General features: G+C 45.9%; 1 protein-coding gene across 3 annotated transcripts in view; it reads left to right on the forward strand.

Moving 5' to 3' along the window:
- Positions 1-27,691, forward strand: part of ARNT2 (aryl hydrocarbon receptor nuclear translocator 2) — a 151,574-nt gene that overhangs the window by 55,171 nt on the left and 68,712 nt on the right. For all 3 annotated transcript variants that reach the window (XM_060260270.1, XM_060260271.1, XM_060260272.1), the window contains 3 exons: positions 10,226-10,328; positions 14,574-14,639; positions 15,887-15,972. In XM_060260270.1, coding sequence (XP_060116253.1) covers positions 10,226-10,328; positions 14,574-14,639; positions 15,887-15,972 — 255 coding nt within the window. The remainder of the gene's footprint in view (positions 1-10,225; positions 10,329-14,573; positions 14,640-15,886; positions 15,973-27,691) is intronic.

The raw sequence follows: 27,691 nt of genomic DNA on the forward strand, positions 1-27,691 counted from the left end.
CGTTTGCTTTTTAAGCATTTTGTAGAAATGATATGATTAATTAGTCAGATGCAAAATGATATGCAAATCCCTTTTGGCCTTCTGAGTAAGAAACAAAAATGAAGAAATCAGCTGAATTGGCATTTGGTGGAGTAGTTAAGGCCTTTAAAAAGACTCTTTATGATTCCTTTGATAAAATTTGATAAAATAATAATTTGTAAATAAACTGCTAATTTGTAAATAGACCTTCAGAGTGATATAAAACAGCTGGTAAAACAATAAGATGCATCCTAAAACCAGTAGGACAGCATTTTGCTTTAAAATAACAGCAAACCAACAAAAACTCTTAAAATCCAGCAGTGGACATGTGTACATTTTAAGAAACAAGCAGTCTGAAAAATCATAGAATCATAGAGTGGGAAGGGGCCACACAGACCATCTAGTCCAATCCCCTGCTCCGTGCAGGATCAGCCTAAAGCATCTCTGACAAATAATCATCCAGCCGCATTTTGAAGACTGCCAATGAAGGGGAGCTCACCACCTAGGGTGACCATAATGTCTGAAGGCCAGCCAGGGACACCTTGGGGGGGAAGGGGGAAGGCAGGGGTGCGCGCGCGAAGCGTGCGCGGCGCCGGAAACAGGAAGTGACGTCACTTCTGGCGACGTCACTTCCGGTGACGTCATGCCACCGCCGGAAACAGGAAGTGACACCACTTCCTGTGACATCATTTCCCCGCGTCACCTGCCGGAAACAGGAAGTGATGTCACTTCCGGTGACGTCACTTCCGGTGATGCCATGCCACCGCCGGAAACAGGAAGTGACACCACTTCCTGTGACATCATTTCCCCGCGTCACCTGCCGGAAACGGGAAGTGACATCACTTCCTGTGACATCACTTCCCCCAAATGACATCATTTCCCCCAAATGCCACTGCCGGAAACAGGAAGTGACTTCACAGCACTTCCTGTGATGTCCCCAAAAATCCCCCAAATATCACCGCCGGAAACAATTTTGTTCTCAAATCCTGTATATACTTCATCAGTATATGGGATAAGTCACTTTCTCAACTGTGCTGCATAATGCAGCCTATTTATTTTGTCCTGTTTGCTCTGTTGGCTCTATCTGCGCCACCTTCATCACTTTCAGGGTGTGGATCCCCCAGTGGGGTGGTCTCCCGACTCCCTCCGCCAGCTGTTTCTGATAGCCCTGCGCCCCCTCTTTCATTTGATATGTGTCCCGTGCGGGTGCCACCCTCCCGCCGGGAGATGCCGCAAAATGAGCCCCCTTGAGGCTTATGGCGGCAGGGCTCGGGGGAAGCGAGCTAGACTGCTGTTCTTTTGAGGGGTTATAGAGTATTTCGAGCCTGTCCCTGTGGCATCGGTCCCATCATTGTGGGACCCAGGGGGCCGGCGCAGCGGCCCGCCGAAGCAGCCTGTCACTAATAACACAGGTCGAGATGCAGGACAGGAACCCGGAAGTGACCGACAGGCTGCTTCAGCGGGCCGCTGCGCCGGCCCCCTAGGCCCTACAGCGATGGGACCGATGCCACAGGGACGGGCTTGAAACACTCTATAACCCCTCAAAAGAACAGCAGTCTAGCTCGCTTCCCAGTCTAGCTCGCCTCCGGCCTATCATGGATCTCCGTGCGCTGAATGTCTTCGTCCGCTGCGACAAGTTTCGTATGACCTCCCTGAAGTGTATTCTTCCCCTCCTCAGACCGGACACTTGGATGGCCACCCTAGACCTGAAGGATGCGTATTTTCATGTATCCATCCATCCTTCCCACCGACAGTTCCTACGTTTCGCTATTGGGGACTCCCATTTCCAATATCGGGCCCTTCCCTTTGGCCTCTGCACTGCCCCGCGGGTCTTCACCAAGACCATGGTGGTCGTCGCCGCCCACCTGCGTCTGCAAGGGGTGACGGTGTTCCCGTATATCGACGACTGGTTGATAGTGGCGAATTCACAGGGTTCACTGCTGCGACACATCGGCGTCACTCTTGCCCTCCTAGCAGAACTGGGCCTCCAAATCAATTGGAGCAAGTCTCATCTACAGCCCTCCCAACGGGTGCAATTTATCGGTGCAGTCCTGGACTCGGTGGTCTGCAGGGCTTTCCTTCCCCTAGACCGCGCACAGGTCATCATCAGGACGGTTTCCACCCTCCGCCAGAACCCCACGGTGCGAGCTCGTCAGATTCAACGGCTTCTGGGACTAATGGCAGCTACGACCGGGGTCCTGGGCACAGCGAAGCTTTGCATGCGCCCGTTACAACTCTGGTTTCTTCGGGTCTTCAATTGCAACAGCGACCCATTGTCTCGACTGCTGACAGTCCCTCCGGAGGTTTTGGACTCCCTGACTTGGTGGGGGACAGAATGCAACCTAGTGGAAGGGGTTCCTTTCCAGAGGCCCCCGCCCTCTATCACAGTGACGACGGACGCATCCCTGTGGGGGTGGGGGGCCCACGCTTCGGGACTGTGCGTGGGAGCCCCATGGCCCAACCGGCTCCGAGGTCAGCACATCAACTTCTTGGAGCTGATGGCAGTGTTTCACGCTCTGCACTCTTTCCAGACCCTGGTTCGGGGCAGGTCGGTGGCCATTATGACCGACAACACCACCACCATGGCCTACCTGAACCGGCAAGGGGGCACGGTGTCCCGCAGTTTGTGCAGACTGGCAATGAGCATCTGGGAGATGTGCGGGTCCCTAGGGATGTCCCTGGTGGCCACTCACCTTCCAGGAGAGCAGAACGTTCGAGCGGACTTCCTCAGCCGAGGAGGGGCGCTCCTCCACAAGTGGGAGCTGAACTGGGATTATCTGGCACCGGTCTTCCAGCGTTGGGGCACACCGGACCTCGACGCCTTTGCGACGAGGGGCAACAAGAAGTGCAAGCTGTTCTGCAGCAGAGGGGGGGTAGACCCCATGTCTGTGGGAGACGGCCTCCTCGTCCCATGGTGCTGGCACAAGGTGTACCTGTTTCCCCCCGTTCCACTCATAACGAGGGTGCTGCAGAAGGTTCTGCAGGACCGGCCGGTGGGTATCCTCGTAACACCGTGGTGGCCACGCCAACAGTGGTTTCCGCTTCTTCTGGAGCTGGCCAAGGGAGAGTTTCACCACTTCCCGCAGGTGCAGAATCTCCTACTTTCACATCAAGGTCGGGTACTCCACCACGATGTTCCGCACCTGAGGCTCACAGCATGGCGTCTGAGCCGCGACAGTTATCGGAGAGAGTGCGATTCGTCTTATTGAACAGCAGGAAGCTGTCCACGCGTAAGTCATACTCCTACAAGTGGGGTAGGTTCGCACAGTTTGCGGAGGCGGCGGGGGCCCACCCGTGTGAGGCGGGCCTGCCACTCATCTTTGACTTCCTACTCTCGTTGCTGGACACGGACTTGGCAGTATCGTCAGTACGTGTCTACCTGGCTGCCATCTCGGCAGGACATCCGCGGGTGGATGGACACTCTGTTTTTACCCACCCGGACACTAAGAGGTTCCTGAAGGGCCTTGCCCGGCTTTATCCAGCAGTGCGGGTGCCCCCGCCAGCTTGGGACTTGGTCTTGGTGCTCAAGGCTTTGACTGGAAAACCATTTGAACCAATGGCTACCTGTGCTCCACATCTTCTGGCCTGGAAGGTGGCCTTCTTGGTCGCAGTGACGTCGGCCAGACGTGTAGGTGAACTGGCGGCTCTCCGATGTGATACCCCCTACTTAACCTTCACTCCTGAAGGAGTGGTGCTCCGTCCGGACATTACCTTCCTTCCGAAGGTCCTGTCATCCTTTCATCTCAATGCTGACATCTCGTTGCCAGCGTATTACCCCAATCCGGCTTCGGAGGCTGAGCGTCGGTTACACGCTCTTGACGTTTTTCAACTGTTTTTCAACTGGCGGAAGAAGAGAAGTCTGTATATTGAGGGTGTTGATGGAAGCTTAATCTTTTGGCATAACACAGGATTTGGCTAAGAAGATCTGAGATCAGACTCTTCAGTTACGTGAAGCCATGGAGTGGGAATTTAATCTGATCTGGAAAGATGGTTGGAGGTTCTCAGCCTTTTCCTCCCATGCTGTTTTCCTGATCTACATGCCCCCCCCCCCTTTTTGGGGGGAGGAGTACAGGTGCCTGTGGAGCAAATAACAGCTTGGCTGAAGGGTAGCAATTTTCTGAAAAATAGCAAAGGAGAGGAATTAAGTACCCCCAATATAATGAGCAGAGCCTGCCCCCGTCATTGCATTTAGTTCATGGTAAGTAAAGCAGGTTGTTTGGCCCTGACCTCTGCCTGGGGTGGGGCTCCTGGAAGGACCACCATAGATGGGAACAGCCTGAGCCATTTCTGTAGGCCTTGTTGCTGTAGTAGCTATTAGTCCCACCTAAGGTGGTCCCCTGGTATCCCTAGCGGTGAGGAAGAGTCATTGCAGAGCAGGGATGGAAACACGTTAGCAGGCTGTTGCCTCTCTAATTGGGGATGAGAGTTATTCTGGTAAACCAATGGGCACAACGCCATTGGCATTTATATAACTCAGATAACTCATGCAACTATTTTCAGCTACACAAATTGGTCTGTGTTTGTGCCATCTTTGTTGGTTGCAGAATTTTGACAACCTGAGGTGCAGTACATATGAAATTGTGCTGTACTGTTTGGGGGAACTCTTTGAGAACTGGTTTGTGGTCTGCTGTGTATGCTGTTAACATTAACATTCTGGCTGTATAGGGCAATTCTGTGGAATCAAAAAGAACAAGAGAATCAGGCTTTGAATGAAGAACTGGACTGAGCTGCTGCCCTAGAGGGAATTTTAAGAGGGAATGGAAAAAAACAGACCATAAAAAATGGATCTGCCTCTGATTATCTGCATATAAAGTTCAACATGCTGAGTTTTAAATATATAATTTCTATTGTATTGAAATGAGTGTGAGCCAGAGCACCAGACGGGGGGAAAGAGCCTTGACTACTGTGAGAACCCAAATCTTTGGTCTGAACTGAATGCCAAATATTTCTGAAGCACAGAAAGCAGACTTGGATCTAAGGCGTGTCCCCTGGGCTATCCTTAAAGCAAGTGTGGCAAGGTGAGCCTCTGAACCAAATGTCACCTGGGCTGTGAGTTCACATAGGTTGCCTTAGGCAAGCAGTTGTGTGTCTCTCTCAGCCCAGCTTGGGATGCTTATGGCAAAGATGCAGCTCCCACTGAAAGCTGCAGTCTTGTGTTTTAATTCCCCCTACTATCCTGTTCTGTCTAAAGGTTCTGCATTTAAACACTTGTACACACACACATATATAGATATTCAGGGCAGCAGCAATGGGTATGGGCTGGAACCAGGAAAATGTGTAATGTTATGGCCCAGTGCTGTTGGTCAGAGCTAAGCACACAGCTGCTGTTTGTAAATTGTGGCCTAATATTTAATAAAATCTGCTTACTTTATTTATGTTCCCTTTTGTAATTGCAGTCTTCTTCCAAGGAGCTTAGGTCAGTGGACCTGGCCTCTTCCGCATAACAGCTCTGTCAGGTAGATGAGGGTGACAGAGAGAGTGGCGGGCCCAGTGAAGTTGTGACAGAGTGGGAATTTGAACCTAGGTCACCCCCAATCTTAGTCCAATTGGCTTTTGGTTTATTTGCGGACATCTGTCAAAAGTCATTTCCACTATTATACTTAAAATGAAATGATATTTTCTTTTTCTTTGTGAGCCTTCCATTCATTAAGCCACCCCCCATACACTGATAGAACTGAGGTTCCGCAGCTGCTACTTTAGTGGTAGGTCTGTAATGTAAAGTGGGATGTATATATTTATTTATTTATTGCATTTATATCCCGCCCTCCCCACCGAAGCAGGCTCAGGGCAGCTAACAACATCATTAAATATCCACAATAAAACCATAAAGCAATTAAAAACAATTACAGTAAGATCAATTAAAATCAAGGAACAGCCAGGCAAAGATGGGGGGACAACAAAAGATCCTAAGAGAGAATCACACGATGGAAATTGCTGACTGAATTTGCACGCTAAAAGCCAAAAAAGTCCAGCAGGAACTCCTTTGCATATTAGGTCACACCCCCTGATGTCAGCATTTTTCTGCACACACCCTGATGTCACACCCCCTGATGTCAGCAGGAATTTATTGCATATTAGGCCACACACCCTGGCGCCAAGCCAGCCAGAACTGCATTCCTGTGTGTTCCTGCCCAAAAAAACCGTGCTAAAAGCAATATCTGTCCTCAGACTCGCCCTCAAACATGTTCTTGAGCCAGTTCAGAAACTGTTTTTGCTAGCTGATTTGAGCTATTGGATAGGATCATTCAGCTACTGATGCCACTAACTCTGTGTCCAAGCAGTACAATAGCAGAGAGGTCAAAATCCCAGTTTACGGAATCTGATACGCAGAGTTCTGCCAGTCCTTTAATCCAGCACTGCAGCCTTCACATGAAGTTAGTCTGATGAGGGAGAGATTTATTTATATTTTAAGAGTGAAAAATGTCTTGATTGGGGTGAAATTGTCTCAAAGCACTGAGCAGACTTGAGCCACTCAGAGCAGACAATACCGTTCTACAAAGACAAAGGGTCTGACTTAGTGTAAGGTAACTTCATGTGTATGTGTTCAAGTGCCCTCCTACCTCCTTTCTCAGGGACCAATTTTGCACTCAGCCTACGCTGCTCTGACATTCCTCTGTTCAGCATGGCATCCTTCTGATTTCCCACTATCTGCCCTGGAGCTTTAGCTTGCATCAGCATTTTTGCATGGCAAAGAGGAACCACTAAAAACCAGTTTCTCTTTGCCACGCAAAAATAGCGATGCAAGCTGAAGCCCTGGGGCAGATAGTGGGAAATCGGAAGGACGCTGTGCTGAAAAGAGGAATGTCAGAGCGGCGTACGGTGAGTGGGAAATTGGTGAGGGTTTCCTCCTGTCCTGTATACTATGGAGCAAAAATGATGCCCCCCCCTTGCTTCAGGGGAAGCAGGGGGAGCAGCAGCAATGTGGCCCATCTCCTCATTTGGTTAACAGGACAGGAAATAATTGAAGATGGTACTAAAGTCCATAGCCATGTATTGCACTGTGTCTTCTCCATTTGCCACTAAGCCATGCTCATATAGGGAATGGACTGGGGAGGAGAGGTACAGGCCCGTAGTCAGAAAAATTTGTGTGGAGGGGCCCGGGAGCTAAAAAATTTGGTATTTGTGGGGGCTGTGGGGCTTGGCTGCTTCTTCCCTCCAGCAGCCAGCCCGCCCGACCCCAGCTCTCTCACTGTCCCCCTCTCTCACGCTGCAGTTCTCTCTCTCACGCGCGTGGTGCCGCTCTTTCATTGTCTCCCTCTCTCTCACACTGCCACTTCTCTCTATCTGCTGCTCTCCCGCTCCCCCCCTTGCTACCCCCCTCTCTGCTGCTCTCCTTTTCTCTCTCTTTCTTCTGCTCTCTCTCTGATCCTGGAGACCCTCCAATGGCCTGGGCCCCCCCATAGCTATGGCACTGGAGGGGTATGAATGATAACTGGAAAACTGTATTTAGGAGTCCCCTAGCAGCTTCCATTGTCAGAACTGGCAGAACTTCAAGAAAGGCCCAAGACTTAGTTGCAAGTATAGGCATTTATTAGAGAACTTCAGAGCTTGAGGTGCAGAATAACACTGATAACAGACACCCAGTATTCGATACACTTTATGTGGTTCTGTTGAAACAATAAACCGATCACTCATAGAGGTAGAGACAACAGTCTGTTTCTCAGGGTTGTTATCAGGCAAGGAGGATGGAATCCCGCTGAGAAAGTGTAGGCCGGTCCGGCTTCAAAGGCGCTCTGCAGATGTTGACCCTGGGCTATCTGTTATGCGTCAGTGATCACAGTTTGTTTGAAATGCACAAGCATACACAGCAAGGGAACTGGTTAGTGTTTTGGGAAGCTGCTTGGGTTAGTATTTGCTTTCAATATGGAGTCAGTTATGCTAAGGGCACACAGGAAAGTTACAAGTTCTGACATCCATTTCTTTTTGCACATGTCCGTTGTTTTACTTTCCTACCCCAGAGACTCCTTGTGGTCTGAGGATTAGAATGACAACTGTCTTCATCAGACATAATGAGAGTCCTCCAGGTCTTAGTTTAGCAAACTACAACAATGAAGAACAAATAGTTTGAGATAATCTTCTCCCCCCTTTTCATAAATAACCTTCTGAGTCACACTTAAAAGTAGGTCGCTGGGCTTGCATGGGGATGTATTTTGGGGCAAGATCTGGCTTGTGTGTTAACCTTTGAGGCATTTTTGAAAACATTCCAAAGGAAAGACGTCATGGTCAAAAATATGACTGCTGGTGGCACGCTCTGGTAAAGCATTCTGTGCCAGAAGATCAGATGGAAGCAATTATGTAGGTCATAACTGTCTAGAAGAAGAAAGGGGAAGTTTTATAAGCCGGTGGTGTGTGACTTTGTCAGAAAAGAAGGTTGTTGCTTCTCTGCAGTTTAATTATTGAGATCTTAATTGATAGTCTTCTTGCAAACGTACACAATGGCTAACCCAGTTTTGGTAGTCAGTATTTTCCTGCTTCTATATACAGGAGATTGTGCTGCTGTGTATTAACGCCTTTGATAATATTTCAGAGTGTGCATTGCCAGGGTGGATGGGAGGTTGTCCTCTTGTTGGATCTCCAGAGGAACTGGTTGGCCACTCTGTGAGACAGGATGCTGGATTAGATGAACCACTGGTTGTTTTCTGAACCACTGAACTGCTGGTTGTTTATATTGTTTTTTCTTTCAAACTGACTGAATTCTCAGTGAATCACGGTGGCAGGAGAAATAAATTCTACATATAATGTATGTACCACAGTTATAGCAAAGCGCCGTGCATTTTTTATATTCACAACCATCTTGCATACTGGATCGCTCTTGTTTCAGTTTTACAGAGGAGGACTAGAGTCTTAAAAAGAGTGACTTAGCCAGATGAGTCCATGGCATTGGTAAGACTTAGGTTTTCAAAATTTGGCCCACCTTGGGGTTTTTTTTAATCTTTTGGTCTTTAATTCTTACTTTTTTTTATTTATACCCTGCTTTTCTCCCCAGTGGGAACCCAAAGAACTTACATTATTTCTCTCCTCATCCAGTATCCCCACAACAACCCTGTAAGGTAGGCCAGGCTGAGCAAAAGTGCTCTGTCCTCAGCTCAAGCAAAAGAATAATATTTGCGAGACACCTGGAGAAAAGCAAGCTTGCCATGGGGGAAAGGAGGATAAAACTCTCACCACCACACTTTGGCCAGGTTGCTCTTATCCCAGATGTCTGCGATGGTGGTGGTCCCTTCTCTCTTCTCTGCAGCCAGCTTGTACTCCTCCCAGTAATTGCTGGGATGATAGCACAGAGGCTGCAAAGAAGGGGGATGGGATTGTTGTAGAGAATGGGTCTCCTTGGCATGAGGCTTGCAGTCTACTGATGTGCCAGTTCCTCAAAGTGTGAACCACCTGCCAACTATAAGGTGTATCAGGAAGTGGAACATGGGGTGGGTACTATATCAGGGAGTGGTGTGTAGAAGAGCCACAGGTGGCTTCCAAGCCATTATCACTAATCTAGCAGCCATTGAGTATCTCTGATCTAACAGTGACTCAAGAGCCACTAAGTAGCAATGATCTAACTTAATCAACTTAATCAAAATGTATCAAAGGCTCATCAGTGAGAAAGATAATTAGTGGCAGGTGAGCTTTCCTGAAGGACAGGTTCTCATCTACTACTGGTCTTCTCTTCAAGTACTCAACTGGGGTTGGGGGGTGGTTATGTGTATTGTAGGATACACTCATGCTAGGATATAACGGGATAGAGAAACCATGCTGAAGCAAAGCAGGTATGAATTGGGCAAGTGTTTGGGGTAGGAGACCTTGTGGGAACCTTGTCTTTCACAACGAAAGAAAAATCAGAGAAAAATGTGATGCATATATTAAATAACTTCAGTTGACATGGATTGCAGCCCTCCCCCAATCCTGTCCAGACTCTTGGCTGAGGTGAGAATGCACCTTAAAATAAGTCCAAGAATCCTCTGCTTGCATGTACAGGTTCCATGGCAGATGTTTAAGGATTCCTTTCAGTGCTGTGAAAATGCTTCCCTGAAGATGTCAAGTTTTGGAGCACCATTCTAGTGATTGCGTCATGGGATATGAACCAGCCCACTTTTACAGAGAGGTGGAATATCAGATGATACCTGCTGGATTGTGATTCCAGAGCTAAAATGTATGTGCTTGGGAGGTTGTCTCTAACTCATCTCTTTGCTCTTTCTTCTTTCTTTATTTTTTAAAGGGAGGATTTTGGATTTGAAGACAGGGACAGTGAAGAAAGAGGGCCAGCAATCATCCATGAGAATGTGTATGGGATCGAGACGTTCTTTCATTTGCCGGATGAGGTATATTGTTCCTTCTAACTATGTGATGCTTCAGCTATTGCTCTTCATTAGCCTGAAAGGGGCTGTTTCTGTTCCACCCTGTCTTTATTTTTTTTAATGTTGGTTTTAATGGCCAAGCTGTATAGCTATTAAAGGTTCTCCCAAGGCAGCAGATAGCAAGTGACCTCCAGTGGAAACTGATGGTAAAAAGTGCCATGAAATCACAGCCTTGCAGGGTTTTCAAAACAAGAGGTGAACAGAGGTGGTTTGCCATTGCCTGACTCTGCTAACAGCCTTGAACTTCCTTGGCAGCTTCCCATCCAAGTGCTAAGGCTGATCCTGCTTAGCTTATGAGATCTGCACGGGTTTAGCTAGCCTGGGCCATCCAGGTCAGGGTCCAGTGAAAACTACTCATGAAATAATTGGGGATTTCATAAATTAACAGCTGTGGCAGTACCAGAAAGGGCTGGGGCTAGGGGAGAAGAGAAAACAAATCCCTGATGGTGCTCTGAATATCTTTTGATGGATAGCGTTGGTGGAAGAAGAACAGCAACAACAGAAGAAAGCCCTACTGAAGAGCTTTCAGGAAATATCTGGCTGTCTGTAGTGGGAATCAGGATGGAGCTGATTCAGCAAAGCTGTTCTTACGAGGTGGCTGTGACAAAACATTGCAGTTGGGGCTCCGTCAGGAAGTAGGCAAGCAGGGTACTCAGTTTCTGCTGACACCCCACAGACAACCGGCATCCATACGTATTGGGCAGAATGCTATGTTAGAAAGGACGAATATCCACTGAGCGAAGTCTGAAGCCTCCCTCCAGCCTAAGAAACCTTGACCGTTTTCACACACAGCTTACCTCGCAGTCACAATCCTGTTCCCTCCGCAGCGTCCGGTCGGATTTCCCACCATCTTCGCCGGAGTTACAGGAAGTGCTGTGGCTTTTGCGTAGCAAACATAAACTGGGTTTTAGCGGTTTACGTTTGCTACGCAAAAGCAGCGGCACTTCCTGTAACTTCGGCGCAGATGGTGGGAAATCCGACCGGACGCTGCGGAGGGAACAGGATTGTGACTGCGAGGTAAGCTGTGTGCAAAAATCGTCCTTCTCGCAACTGAAGTGGCTCTTCCATTGGTAGAAGAGGCACTAAAAGATGCCTCCGTACACCTGGAGAAAGACTGCAGACTTTGCTTAGTGGAGTGGTAGGTTCTGGTCAGTGGTTTGTCTCCCCTGGATTCAGCTTGTGCAGTAAAAGATGCAGGACAGATACTGGTTGTCAAATTGGAGCCTCCATTTCACTGCCAGAAATTTTAAAGAGAACCATCTTAGCTCCCTTCTCCCAGGCCCTGAACTGGACAGCTCAGGCAAGCTTAATTTGGTCAGATCTCATAAGCTAAGCAGGGTCAACCCTGGTTAGTACTTGAATGGAAGGCCACCAAGGGAGTTTGGGGTTGCTACGCAGAGGCAAGCAATGACAAAACACCTCTATTTGTCCTTTGTCCTGAAAGTCCTATGGGGCTGCCATTAGTTGTCTGCAACTTGACTGCTTTTCCTACTACCATCCTTCCCCCAGACAAACACTATAAAATCATATGATTACAAAGATGGAGGGTTGCAAACCATGAGGTACCACATTCTGTTCAGATACTGTTATTCTTTGGATTTTGTTCCTGTGTTTGCAAATTGGAATCTTCTATTCACCTACAATTGATGGCGTATTCCCCAGTTGCATTTAACAGTCTAATTTTCTCCTGTACTTTGGCCCAGAAAACGATATATCAAGTCCAGCCTCTGGAATGTAAGCTGTGATTTGATATATGGTTATGTGATTACTGAAATCACGTGTGGTTGCACTGAATTTCTCAACTAACCGATATTATTTTAAAACATGTATGCAGGCAAGGGAATTAAGCAGCTAGCTAATTTTAGGTAGATGAGCAAGACTTAAAAGCATTTCTGTTATGCAGTTTTCAAAACTTGAAAAGTGCCTGACTCAACATTTCATTTCTTTTTTCAATTTAATCGTAAGGTCATAATTAATCAAAACTTCCAAACTGAAGGGATGTTATTTAAATCTTGGTCCTGCAAAATACTTGAGGTTTCTGTACATGTGTATTGGTTTCATCTTTTAAAAAACAACAACCATGTTTCCAATTTGAAATGCCCCACACACTAGCAGCATAACTGTCCAATATGCTATGATAAACTGTTTCTGAACACGGAGTTTCCATTTAGCTGTTGTGGCTAATATTTTTAGAGTCCTCTCCTTTGTGAATTTGCCACCTCATATATTTTAAAGCCACATCACCACATCTTCATGAGCAAAGACCCTTATGGTTTGGTAGCCAGTTCAGGACTGACAATTATCCTTGGTTGACCTCAAATTCTGATATATGCAGAAGAATACACTAATATATTTAGCATAATCATTAATTTTTTGGATTTTTTTAACTGCGTCCAGCTGTTCCTCCAAGGAAAAAGGATGGCTTTTTAACCTAGTAGCTTTCTCACTGTGATTGCAGTTGCTTTTAAAACTATCCAAAAGGCAGGTTCACATGTACACCTGTGTGTGTACCCATCCATATACTCTGTCCTATATGAAGACTGCATACCTGTGTTTGTGAACTATTCCATACTGTTACACAGAGACAAACCTGAGGGTGTATGCAATGAGGTGCTGCAGCCAATTTAGGCTCCTTGATAGATGTCCGTTCTTTGCAGGACACATTTGCTGTGCTATCAATTTTTGGTTTTAAGTTCATTCTTAAAACGTCATAGATGTAGGATTGAAAAATATTATAACGTTAAGTGGCCTACTATTTTGCCATGCATAAGTGGCTTGGAAACCATGAACTGAGTGGAATTTCCCCAGATCAGTAAGAATATAAAAGCCCTGCTGGAGCAGACCGGTAGTCCATCTGGCTCAGCATCCTGTTTCACACAGTGGCCAGCCCAAGACAGAGAGGCCCTGATGCTGCCTTCCAGCACTGGCATTCAGAGGTTTACTACCTTTCGGCATGAGCATACAGGCTTTATATTACATATGGCAAAACAAACAATGCAGTCTTCACTAGCGGGGATAAGAAATCCACTGTGATAAACACTGCTAAGCTTCTTTGATTTGGTGTGGGATCACACTAGGAATTTGCTGCGGTAGTATCTCAGCTTTAAAAAAGCCGCCCCAGAAAGAGACACTGCGCAGCAGTCAGACTGCAACACAGTCATGGGCTGCTGCACACACACTTAGAGGAGCATTCAATCAGATGGGCCGGAAATACACCACACAAGTGCTTCAACAATTTGCCACTGGGAAGTACTGCTGGCTTAAATTGTGTGTGGGAGGCATCGCAGGATGAGGTAGGGTAGGGGTGGCCAAGGGTAGCTCTCCAGATGTTTTTTTGCCTACAACTCCCATCAGCCCCAGCCAGCATGGCCAATGGCTGGGGTTGATGGGAGTTGTAGGCGAAAACCACCCCTGAGGTAGGGGCAGGAATGGCATGGGGCCCAGATGTGCATGTGTTAACGTGCCTGTTTGATCTGGAGGGGAGGGGTGGCTATGGCAGGCCAAATAACTCTTGTGATCACACCCTGGGTCTGATTTTAATACACTTTCATCCCACTTTTCTCTTCACTGGGGACTCAAATGATTGATTCTGCTTGCAAATGGCCATTCATCTGGAGGTAGAAATCACCTTCAGAAGGTCAGGAAGGAACACTGTTGTAAATTTGAGGACAGCAGATTCTTTGTTTTTAATTCATGTTATTACAAACAACTAACACAGGATAGCACAAAAATGGGGGATTAGCAAAAAATGTTATTGGCTAGTAACTATGGAAGGTATTTCCTTTGCAGAATAAGTTTTTGTCTGTGAGTTTTAGTTTTCTGTTCTCCCCCTCCCCCCCCCCCGCTTTAGAACTTGGAATATCTGAGGTATATGGGGGGGTGAGTGGCAGCAAATCAAGCCAAAGACTTTGAGTTGCTGATCCCCTTCCATAGAGTGAGGGGGTTTCCTCTGGCTGATGAAGTCTTCCATCAGGGGAAGGACATTCTCCTTGAAGACTCCTCACTGTGAGGCATTGTGTCCAGCCAAGTAATAATAAGAATGTTATAGAAAGTGACTGGACTGTGGTTTCCTGTCAAATGAATGTTACTAAAATTCACCAGCGTCCATCTGTGTGTGTGGCATGTGAGCATGCAGTTTAAATGCCCTTAATATTTATGTTCTTCGCAAGAAATGTTACCAAATTTGTTGCCATGCTGCTTTGATTCCAGGTGTGGAAATGCCCCCTTAGATCATTTGCCTCTGAACAGAATAACCACCATGAGGAAAAGATACAGGTGCGTGCCTTTCTTTTGCCAGGGGTCAGCTTTTTGATGCATTAGGTTGCATTCTGCTTGGAACTCAGAGCTACAGATATGAGCTCAGCTGTCAGTTTCTTAGCACTCCAAAGAGTGTCTCTGCATGGTGCTTTTCATGTGGCAGCTAAAGAACTCATGAACAATGCTGCAGTTCTGATTTGATTTTAATGAAGCTGTAGAATTGAAAATATGGCAGAGCAGAGTGGATCTAATCTCATGATTGCATTTCATCTGCGTCACAGGTTTTCTGACTGAGTTAGTGGTTGTCAATTTTTTAAAAATAAACCCAGGTTTGTAAATGTGTTTGAAGTGGACTTGAATGAGTTGAAATTGAAGATGGTCTTGAATGACTTTCTTTGATTAAACTAAAGGCTCAGTGGAGACTGAACTGTATACTCCCTGGAGAGCTTTACACTCCATGGATCAACATCTGCTGGTAATCCCTAAATCAAAAGAAGTCTATTTAGCCTCAGCCCGGGCCTCTGTCCTGGCTCCTACCTGGTGGAACAAGTGTTGGAGATTAGGGCCCTGCAGGGGCTGTTGCAGTTCCGCAGGGCCTGTAAGACAGAGCTGTTCCACCAGGCATTCAACTGAGGTGGTTATTCTGTGGCCTCCCTGCTGCAGTTCCCCCCCCCCCCCCGATGAAATACCTTATACCAGCTGGGGAATGCATGAAAGGAGTAGAGGCAACTGATACCACCAATTGCAGAATTTGTTTTTAGGTTGTTTTATTATATGAATCTGATTTTAACTTTGTATTATTGATTACCCGCTCAGGGCCCATTCGGGAAAGGGTGGGCTATAAATTGAATATAAAAAAAATAAATAAGAATAAAATAACAAAGCTTGGATTACAGAAACTGTGCCCGACCAGAGTATGGAGTGGTTGCTGCACTGACAAACCAGGGTTTGAAACCAGCCAGCTGGGTGCAGTGTCTGATTCAAAACTGCAGTTAAAGCCGCAGCTCCACTTCCAGGGCACCTGCCTACACCTCTCCTGGAGCCTACCAAGTGTTTTTAGAAAATGACCTGGGCTGTGTGGGTCTTTTACCCAGCAGGATTTCTGATTGGCCACTGAAGACCTGATTGGCTGTGCAGAGTTTTTAAATTTTGCTTTGGAGCTGCTGCCACCACAAAGATCTTCACTGTGTGACTGAAAGTCATCTGTGTGTATGGAGGAAAAGAACAAAATGTTCATTTTTAAAAGCATACTTCTTTCAATTTAGGAATGGTCTTGGCCCAGTGAAGGAAGGAGAAGCGCAATACGCTGTGGTTCACTGCACTGGTTACATCAAAGCCTGGCCTCCGGCAGGTAAAATAGGCAAGCTATCCGTTTCAATTTAGTATTACTCATATTCTTTTTGGGCTGCCTTATTTAAAATGATTGGGGACAGGCAATGTAGCCTGTGGAAGTTCTTGGGTGACTGAGCTTTTCAGACAGAATTTTCAGGGCCTTCAAAGCTGAACATGCAAAAGAGTCCATCCCTGAGGGGACTGCAGAGTGTTTGAATGTAGGTATTGGGGAACAGCATGCCTCAATGGTCCCAAGAGTTTAAAAAAGCATCTCTATACATAGAAAACTAGCATGTCAGGCAGAAGGCTAGGGTACATAAGAGAAGGCGTGTTGGATCAGGCCAATGGCCCATGCAGTCCAACACTCTGCGTCACATAAGAACATAAGAGAAGCCATGTTGGATCAGGCCAGTGGCCCATCCAGTCCAACACTCTGTGTCACACAGTGGCCAAAAAAAAGCAAGTGCCTTCCCATTCACATGCCAGCTTGCCTCATGAAAAAGATTTCTGCGTGGTTGTAGTATATACTATCTCTGGACATATATAGCTCAGCTTTGTGCATCCAGAGTCCAAGGCATGTTTGCAGATGTGGTTTTGTCCAGGTTCAGGAAGATGCTTTCCCATTGCAAGCAGAAAATGGAGGGGGCATTCTAGGAACCGTGCTGTTCCATGCTTTTCCACTTCTCACCAACAGTAGCCAATGATGTGGAGTGGATGGGGACCTTACAAAGAGCAAAGAGAGGAGCTAGATATGTGACTGCCATTTTTGGCAGCAGTCTGTGTTGATTGGATGTCTCATGGGGCCTTAGTTTTGCATGACTTCAGGGTGACATGTTTCCTGAATGGTAGCCATGCATATCCCACCATATTTGACACCAAGAGGAATTTCGAAGGCACTCTATGATGATGGGGGAAATTGTAATAGGGAACACATGGATTGGGTACCTACAAGTCCTTGGGAATGCCTCAGAGTAGCACTTTGAATCCTAGTGAGTGCATCCTTGATCCCTTCATTACCTAAAAGAGGGCTTCTGGAAGTGGCATTTCTATTCCTTGGTCTGTTGCATCGTGCTAAACACACACTGGTAATTTAGTATCCCACATGGGAGTATTTACATATGGGAAAATTTGGGGGAACAGCTGGAGACAAAGAGGAGAGTCATATTGCACTGTGTTATGGGGTGGTTTGGCTGACCCTACCACTTGGACAAGCTGGAAAAGTCCTGATGTCTCTGACAGCTCATTATTTTGCCCTTTTGTTGTCTGAGTTTAACTGTACCACAGACATGACCCTCCCCTTACTGAGACTGCAAATGCCAGCGGCCCATTATAATTTCAAGCAGATCTTAGCTTATAGGATGAAGCACAGAAGTTTTATAGTATGTGAGCTCTGGAGACATCTGGACGACCACTCCTGGAAGAAGAATGGCAGGCTGGGTAAACCTCTGGCAAAATCCAGTGGAGTGGTTGTCACACTGTCTTCTCCTTGACCTAGAGAATCTTCAGCATTATTAATTCCTCAATGGGAAACCCATGGTCAGACATGAATATATGTATTTTAGAATAAAATCTCATTATGATTATAATTAACTATCATGAAAACTCAGAGAACCGTGAAGTTCAGCTTTTGTCAGGAATTGAGTTGATCAGGCCCAGAAACAGTGAGAGTACAGTCCAGTTGGGTCATATCAAGATGCAGAAAACAAGGTAGGCTGAAGTATCAAAGACAGACAGAGGAAGCAGTAATCCATTTCTTTGCTTCTTACGTTTTTAAGGTTTCCATCATCATCATCATCATCATCATCATCATCATCGATCATCACATTAAAAATGGCTGAGGGAAGAAGGAAGGCTGAATCAGATTGGGGAGGGAAGACTCAGCTCTTTTCACCCCATGTAGTTTCCATGTTTAAATGATTCTCCCGCAGCTGCTACCTGCCTTGGGGTGGGGGTGGGGTGGGGGGAGCAGGCTTGTATTTATATGGATTCTTCCTTGTAAGGGTGATGGGGTGATTGGAAAAGATCAGGGAAATGGGGGATAAACCCTCCCTTTCCTAGTGACATTGGTCTAATCTGATTCCGGTCCTCTTTCCCCTGGGGCCACTTTGTTTTTAACTTTTTTATTGAGAAAGTGTTTTATATGTAGGCAAACAACAACAGTATAAAGGGTATAAATAAACCAAGAAGCACACTATTGTGCAATGCCATAAGAAAACAGGATACAGTACATCTTGTTATTTATGAAAAATAATGCAAGAATCATGTGGAGGCTTTAGTATTTGCTAAAAGCAAACTTAAATTATGGGGAGGGGTTTGCATCTCCCCCTTTTTATTTACCATTTGATAAAAAAAAATGTTAGGGTTTACTTCTCCCTGGACCAGTCAGATTTGCAGCTGAACATGTGGCTCCCTTTCTAATTCTCAAGTACCAACTGCCACAGAAGAGCTGGATCCTTCCAGTTCATGCCCATCTTGACAAATATTCTGTCACTGTAATCTTGTATACTTTGGCCCAGAAAGACTCAAGTCATGAAACCTACCTTAAATGGTTGTTGTGAGCAGGGCTTTTTTATAGCAGGAACTCCTTTGCATATTAGGCTACACCCCAGTTTGGTGTAGTGGTTAAGTGCGTGGACTCTTATCTGGGAGAACCGGGTTTGATTCCCCACTCCTCCACTTGCACCTGCTGGAATGACCTTGGGTTAGTCATAGCTCTGGCAGAGGTTGTCCTTGAAAGGGCAGTTGCTGTGAGAGCCCTCTCAGTCCCACACACCTCACAGGGTGTCTGTTGTGGGGGGAGAAGATATAGGAGATTGTAAGCCGCTCTGAGTCTCTGACTCAGAGAGAATGGCGGGGTATAAATCTGCAATTCTTCTTCTTTAGCCAGTCCTCCAAGAGCTTACAGTGGGCCCTGTGTGGTGTAGCCTAATATGCAAAGGAGTTCCTGCTGCAAAAAAGCCCTGGTTGTGAGGACAGTGGAGGGTCAGGTACAGCAGCCTGAGCTCTTTCATGGAAGGGAGTTTTTTAAAAAAAATGTTGTAGGAAACATGCATCTGAAATCAAACCACTACACTGCAATGACTCTCATTAATTTGTAAACCCCGAAAGGAATCTATGGAAGGGGTCAGAAGGTGAGTCTGCAAGAAGGACATACATGGATTATATTGACCACAAGCCTTGACCACCTTGCTAAACAGCCATGCCCACTTCTTTAAACAGAACTAGTTTCTGCCAAGATAAAGTTGAAGGCTGAACTTCATTCATTATTTCACCATTTGTCTAGGATAGTAAATTGTTGTTTCAAGTATTGACCAAATCCACACCCTATTTACCTTTAGCAAGGTGGCTCTAGCCTGTATCTTCAGATCACACTTTGGGATCTTTCCAGCAATAGGCCAAGAGGGCAGGGCTGGAAGTTAGTTAGATGAAGCTTTACTACTTTGGCAAGAGGCAGGAAAAACCTTCTGTTTCTATAATAATACACCACCCTTCTACAAGTCTTGTAGTTCATATCCTCTTTATAAACCATACCCTGGGCAGGGGCAAAGAAAAATGCTGTCTTGAAAGCTAAATGGGAGAGAAGGGGGTTCGGGAACACGTAGCTTCTCACCCACGAAAAAGAGCCCCCCCCCAGTGTTCCTTCTCCCAATATCATTAGTGAAGTGAAACCGAATGGGGGGAGGGAAAATACAATGGATGGAAACAGCAGGGAAAATGGTGGTGTAACCAGCAGGAATCAAATGTTATTAATTGGAAACCACTAATGAAAATGATGGAGGATTAGGGTTTCCAACTCTGGGTTCAGAAATACCTGGCGATTTGAGGGTGGGGTTTTAGAGAGGGGAAATCTTGATAGGGACTGCCTTCCGATGCAGTTATTTTCTCCAGAGAAGTAGAATAAATGTTTCAAATAAATAGATAATCAATGTCTGGAGATCAGTTGTAATTATGGGAGATCTCCATCCCCCTCCTGGAGGTTGGCAAACTTGTGGAAGACAGAAAACACGACAGAAAGCATCTAGTTCCTGTTAGTAACCCAACTTTTCTTCTGAGATGGAGGGCATAAGATATAGGGCCTCCAAACTTGTTGGGCCATTTGTAAGGGAGAGGTGGTGAAGTTCTTTCTACCCAAGCCTTCTATACCATATATAATTTGTTAAAGCCTCTGTTATGACCTTGCCTGTCAAACCCAAGCCTCCCTCCTCTGCTCTTAGCTGTTTTTTGTACGGGAAGACATTGAGCAAATTATTGGAGAGTGGGATAAGAAGGTCAGATTTGGCTTGTGGTTACATGCTCAACTTGTAGCTACCAGCAAGAGGGCTGCATGGCTGGCTTGTGGGAGTAGGTGACCACCTAGAGTGCCACCTCACCTACGGAGTTCCACTAGGTGCCCCTTCCCCCCACCCTTCTGCTCTTGGCTTCCTTGCATTGGCATGTGCTCTCCTCTGAGCCCAGCTTCCCTTGCAAGGGAAGCCAGAGTCAGAGGAGAACGTATCCTGCCCAGCTGCTTTCTCATTGAAGGAGAGAGCAGCTGGGCAGGACATCAGCATGGCTCACCCACAGCTCCTGCTCAGCCTTCTCAGCTGCCCAAGAAGGCTGAGTGAGGGCTGCAGGTGAGCTGCACCTGTGCAGTACGCTCTTGGAGGCTCTCTGGGAAGTGCAGTTTTGAAGCACCTCCAAAAGCTCACTGTACAGGTGCAGCTCACCCAGAGCCTGCCCAGCTCTCCCCTGCCATGCCATTGCACCTGCCCTGCCCACGGGTGGGGCAGACGTTGTGGGGGGGGCCTCAGGGCAGGTGCCAGCCTGGGGCACCAGAGGCCCTAGCGCTGGGCCTGGAGGGCTGACACCTAACATCTTCAGTGGTGAGATGAGCAGAAGCATACAAAATATATTTGTGCAGAGGAAACTGCATGTGTTCAGATTCCTTTGTCCCATGGTGAAATTACAGCTGTTGACCTGTGGAATAGCAAACTGCCAGCTTTGGTGAGCTTGGCTGGGGTGCCAAGGTTGGTAGCCTGAAGGCAGTCCATTCTACCAAGTTCATAACAGTACTTCCCTCAGATTTGCACCAAAACATCGAGAAATTCAAAACAAAGCCTATATCTGAATAGCCATAGTAACTGTAGTTGGAAGATGTACAGCGCCTCTGAAGTATTAAATGTAAATGACTTTGTATAATTGTAAAACAATATCTTTTTGCACGCCTTAGGGACTGATATGAAGTTGTCCAAGTCCTAGTTCTAAGTTGTTGTATTTAAACACAAATATCTTCAAGGTATGCCACTTCCAAGTCACAACAGAAGTAGTCCCGAAGGAAATACCTCTCCTGCTAGTACCAAACTTCCCTTGCACCATAATTGGCCTCTGATCCAATCCCCTGATTGGCCAGACAGTCCTGTGTATAACTTCATATAATTCCTTCTGTCCTCTTGTTCAGTTTCCCCTAGTCTAACCTCCCATCTATCCTGCCGGCTTTTGCCTTCCGTTTCTGGACTGAGGGCCCTGCAAGAAAATGGAGTTGTAAAGATTTGAAGGGGAGGAATGAGTTGCACCATATTGGTCTGCAGGTGGAAAGCTTTTTAAAAAATGATCACTCATGGAGAAAACTCCCGGCGAATAGAAGCTTTTAGATCAGGGAGTGAAATAGGACTGCACTTTTCTTCTGGGAAACTGTTTTGTATTTTACATGGTGTAGCATTAAAAAATGGGAGAGACACCCCTGTTATCTGAGTTAATGTGACCATTGGTCTGTGACCAGTGTCGACTGGGCCTCAGTCTTCAGTTACTTCAGCTTTTGGTTTTATAACTGTGAACCTAGCTTACTTCTAGTGCAGACAACCACTAGCTTTCGAAAGAACCCTTCCTTCTACCCTTATACCCGTGTCTCTTTTTCTCCTGCCAAACATTCCTCAAATCCCTGCACTGTTTATTTACATAGTACCAAACAGATGTCTTATAGCTAAATAAAACCAGACAGCTATGTCTTGAAATCATCCAGCTACACACTCAGCTGCTCTACAGTAAGGCAGCTAAGACCTAGTTTCAGGGAACAAAGACCCCACAATTTCCAGCAAAAATGCTTAAACACCCATTTTTTTGTTTTTCAGCCAAACTTGCCTCTTCCTGGGGCCACAAGTCACAAGGATGCTTATTGAAGTGAGCAAACAGATGACCTAATTCCTCACTCTTTCACCTCTTTTTGTCTGGAGGAGAGGCATTCTTTTATTCCCCTATATCCATTCTGAGGGAACGTTGGCACTCAGAAGCCCTCATCATGAGTGGAATGAATTGCTGTGTGACAATTGTTTCCAGAGCTGCCTCATTATGACTTCAGCCTCTGTGACTGCCTCAGCACCCTCTTGGGAAAAGCCAAATATGTTTCAAGTTCACAGAAGGAATTTGGGGGTCATGTTTTTGGATGTACAGTGTCTGGTCAGATACTGCTGTATGAGCCAACAAGAGTCAAGGTCTCCTTGAACCTGTGTTCCATCTACTTTTTAAAATCTAGGAACAGATGATATGTCTAAGGAAAATATGGAATAAATACAAACTGGATATTGAGCTGGGCCTAACATTAGTTTGTATTTGAGGAGATCAAGGCCCTGGCACAGAAGAGCCTGAAGCTCATTTGATGTAATGCCAAACTGATAAGATAACATGTGTCCAAATCTTTCGGTCTTACACAATACCAAACTGCTAAAAGCCCCCAACTTTGTTGAGTGTGAAGGCACTCCTTGGAGTTCTGAGAAATGATAGTAGGTGTCGCTGCAATGTGGCTGCTATGGGAGGTGGGACCAATCAGAAAATAGATGATACAAGTGTGGGAATTACAAAATGTTGTGATGTTCCAAGCCAAGCAGCCTTCTATGATGGAGCCAACTATTTAATGCAGACTCCAAGGGTCATGTGTTTTGGGGTTTTCTGCAGCGCTTCTTGTTCAGTGAGATGGGGGATGTTGCAATTGGCTTTTTGCTTTGGTGGAGAAGCGAGTAGGCGGCAGGAAACAGATCAATGGGTGCCATGTTGAGATCACTGCAATAGGACAATTTAAGCTTTTTCTTGAGACTTCATAATGGGGTTTCACATAATTCCCCCCCCCTTAATCTAAGGCAGTCGATTTTTTTACTATACTAGGGAACCCTGAGGTTCCTTGGAAGCATATTAGCAATCTGACAAAAAGCTTATGTCTTTTTATATCAAAGCATCTGGTCACAAAATCAAATACATTACCTAATAAATACACAATAACACCTCTTTAAGATTGCTGTGACAAGTAATTCTTATTTACTTATTTACTTCATTTATACCCAGTTCTTCTCCTAAATGGGGACTCAAAGTGGTTTAAATTGTTCTGGTCTCCTCCATTTTACCATTATAACAGCCCTGTGAGATTTGGCTGAGAGTATATGACTAGCCCAAGGTCACTCAGCAAGCTTTCCTGGCAAAGTGGGAATGTGATTCTCTGTAACTCCATAAATGTGCACTATTGAAGAGGTAAAATTTGTTCTGCTTTTGGACTTGGTTCTCTCATGCCTAAGTTTAAATATGGGGGGCTTAGAACATACCAACATGTTTAGGTTCTGTGATATGCACATGGGTCAGTGGAAAGAGCCCCCTAGAAGCAGGGTCTTTGCCATAGTATAAGTTTAATACTTTGGGTGTAAAAATTCTACATCCCAAAGTGGAAATGGTTTCAGGAAGATCCATGCTCAGCAATAGGGTTGCCAAGTCCTCTTCATCTCCCAGTGGGGGACAGTTGTGCACGCACTGTGTGCCGTGTGATGAAATGACGTCGCTTGGAAGTGATGTCATTAAAATGGCGGCACCCATGCGGGGCTGCTCTAGCCGTTTCCAGTAAAACTCGATGGTTTTCCCAGACGCTCTAGCCATTTGGGAGGTTAAAACTCTATGGCACCTATTCCATCATAGAGTTTTACTTCCCAAGTGGCTAGAGCGTCCGGGAAAACCATAGAGTTTTACTGGAAACACCTAGAGCGGCCCCACATGGGTGCCGCCATTTTGATGATGTCACTTCCAGGTGTCATCATCACGCCAGCGACGTGGAAGGATGTTCCCCCCGCTGGCCCAATGTGGGCCGGAGGGTTGAGAACCTCCCGGGCAGGAGATTCCCCGCCCAGATCGGGGGGGTTGGCAGCCCTACTCAGCAAGTTACTGTATTAGGATCTAATGCATAGTATGTTTTATAGCAAATGGTGAAACTCAATGCTGGAGCATTCTGAGTAGGTTGGAAACAGTCCCATTTGGCCCTTTGCATGTTCTGTTTGCCACAGGGTTAACCGGGCATCTTACTGCATATAAATTACGTACTCCATTAATGGCTCCTGTGACATACAGAAATTGAATACCTCCCCACTCCAGTCTTTTTTTAGTGTTCAGATTTAATTTAAGTAAGCATTTCTTCCTCCCGCCTATCCCTTTTCTCTTATTGAGGGAATCTCATGTTTCTGAAAAGGAAATTATTTTTTATGCAGCCCATATGATGTGTTTTTCCTAATCGTTTTTGTTCATCACATAACAATCAATGGAAAATATTTGACTGAGAGATGGCTATAGTTAGAGAGACAGAGACAGACACACACACAGAGAGAGAGTGTATGTGTATTTGAGCAAGCTAGAAGTTTTTATAAGTATTAAATCAAAGCCAGAACTAGTGTTCCCATCAAGGAAGCTACCTCTGATGCATGTCCTACACAGAAAACCTCCAAAGTAAACAATGTGTCAGATGATACTGGAGTTCTTTTTCAGTTTTTTCTCTCAGACAGCTCCTTCAATGTCTTTTTACTTATAGCTGTTCAGATTCTGCTTATGGTAGTTACTAAACATAGCAGTGAAGTCTTTATGGGCCTTTGGCCTGAATTTCATTTTTTTTTTTTTTTTGCTTTAAAAAGATTTTCCTAAGAGCTGGGCTACATGTGCTGCACAGTTAGATGTTTGGATCCTGGGGTAATAGTATTAGCTGTATTAAATTAAGTTTCAGGAGATGGCCATTTTGAATGCTCCCCTGCAGTTCGCTTGCATGTAGCAAATGAACCCTGCAGGGAGTAGCAAAGCAAGAACCCTACATTTTGATGTGTTCATTTTTTATCTGTACTGAGTTTGGGTATTTCAGTTGGAGAAATACTCAAACACTGGTTTTTCCCATAGGGGGAATTGATACATCTGGGGCACTAACCATGTTAGTAAAATGTGTAAAGTCACTATCATCCTGAGAGAGCAGAAAACAAAACAAAAATGTTTGGACTGTGACTGTCTCCAGGGTTATGGGCAACAGCTTTTAACTGCAAAGTGATTCCTTTTGGTGAACGGGGAAGGACTGTTTTACAATTGTAGAGGGTTAGCTATGGTGCTCCCCTTTTATTACTTTTATGGGAGGGGGCTCTTGAGCCTTGAAGCCATAACCCCAAGGAGAGCCCACAGCAGAGATTTAGAGCATGCATTAATTCGTGTCTGAAACAAAGTTACTGTGGCTCCAGAAAACAGTGAGAAAAGAGGCTTTTGAAGTGTGAGACAAGCGAAAGCGCGAGGACTCCTTTCTGTATGTTTCCTCCTTATTCTCTTCATTACAACATCACAAGTGGAACTTTTAAGGACTCCACCCTACAGCACTGACTTATGGACTTGTTTAGGCTGTGTTCTATGTAGAAATTTCAAAGTGCATGAATTGGGGGAGTACAAATACCTTATTGTTCTTTTGTCTTATTTTTTCTAATATTTGCACTAAATCAAATACATGTACACACATTGGGAGTGTGAATATCTTTATTGTTGACCGGTGGCTTTTGTAAATATTCCATAACCCCAAGGCAGCTTGCAAGGAGAATTTGAATAACTGCATATTCTTTCAGACTTAAATATATGGATTAATTTGATTCCTCACACAGTGTCCATAAAACCATCCATAAAGCCATGCATATTAAAGAAAATATTCTAGATGGTGGTAACCCTCTGAAAATGCAGGTTAATTTACAGAGCATTAGGCTTTGCAACCACCAGCTCCAAGGAGAAGGAAAATATATTTCTGTCCAAAGCAAGACTGTAGATTAGTTCACATTGCAGTCCTACTGAGAAAGACTGGATCATGAAGGTAGGAATCTTCTTCGTGGTCCCTGTGCAGTCCCGCTCTTGGGTTCATGCCCTTGCTCGAAGCTGACCTCGGAGAACTCCAGTAGCAGCATAGTGTGTTTCTGACAGGCTCTTTCTCTGTTCTGAGGAGCAGGCATTCAGTGTGCATACCTAGAACGGGAGAGGAGCTCCGCCTCCCACTCAGTTTCTTTTTTGCCGCCGCCCTTACCAGACTTCGTTGCGCCTAGCTTCTTACCTCAGTGTGTTCTCATCTGTTCTCATCGTCATCGTTTTCTTCCTCTTTGTTGTCATCTTCTCTTTGTCTTCCTAAAAAAAAAAAGGACCCTTCGTAAGTGTTGAACTTTCTTTCTCCCCCTTCCCATTCCCCCACCCCCTCCTCATCCTGGCGGACAAGAAGGGGACAACCGCCTTTTTAAAAGACTGGATCATGAAGGTATGAATACAGTGAAAAGGAGAAGGCAAACTCAGTTGCATCCAGGGGAGCCCTGGCATGAGGAGCCAACAAAAAACAAATTCTCTCTCTCTCTCTCTGTCTCTCTCTGTCTCTCTGTCTCTCTCTCTCTCTGTAGCAAAGCAAAAAGCTCATACTTGAATAAAACATTGTGAGCCTTAAAGGTGCTTTGTATCTGTCCCGTGTGATCGAGGGAACTGGGCAAAGGAATCTCTACCCCTTCCCCTCCCTCCCCAGGGGGCAAGGACGGGGAGGAGCCTCAGCCAATAGAAGGAAGAGAGGCTTGGCTCAATAGCTCTGTGCAATTGAGAGTGCCTGGCAAAGCAAGCTGCCCTTTCCTCCCTTCCTCCCCAAGAGAGGAGCCTCAGCCAATGGAGAAAATGGAGGCTTTGCTCTGTAGTTCCTGTGCAATAGAGCAAGCCTGGCAAAGCAAGTTGTGATGCAGAAGGAAGCAAGAGAGGGAAAAGGAAGCAGACTTGTTCACGGGCCTGATAGGAGCCCTCTAGGGGCCTGATCTGGCCCATGGACTGCACATTTGACACCCCTGCTTTCATTGCTAACCACAGCAATAATAATGGCTCTTGGCTATGATCACTGAACAGAGCCTCCTTGTTCAGAGGCAGTCTACCCATGAGCACCCAGTACTAAAGGATAAGCAGCGGGGAAGGACTGTTGCCTTTATCCCTTGCTGATGGCCTTGCTAGAAGATCTAATTGGCCACTGTTGGCTACGGGATACTGGGCTGGATGGAACATTGGTCTGATTCAGCACGCCTGTCAAGTAAACGGATTCAATGATGAGTCAAAATTGATACTAAGACTACATTTATTGATAGACCGTTACTTTGGCTCAAGCCCGTGGCTTGAGAGGAATGAGGCCAATACATTGATACAAGATTTTTAAGGTACACTTCAAAGAGATTCCTACGGGAGGGGGGAGCAAAGGAACATTCACACATAACTACAAAGATACTTTCCCAGGGCAGTTATCAAGCTGGTTGTCCTTGTATTCTTATGTGAATCTTCCTCCCTCTGGCGGCCCTGTGGGAAGGCACAGATTACTTTGTTCTCAACAGTTACCAGTCATAAAGGAAAGGGGGGCAACTAAAGGGTAATAAACTAGCAGCATTTGGTTCATCATGATTTTACCCAGGCCTGGTTTTGACAGGCCAGAACGCAACAGT

Source organism: Heteronotia binoei, chromosome 19 (genome assembly GCF_032191835.1).
Source record: "Heteronotia binoei isolate CCM8104 ecotype False Entrance Well chromosome 19, APGP_CSIRO_Hbin_v1, whole genome shotgun sequence".
NCBI classification, from domain to species: domain Eukaryota; kingdom Metazoa; phylum Chordata; class Lepidosauria; order Squamata; family Gekkonidae; genus Heteronotia; species Heteronotia binoei.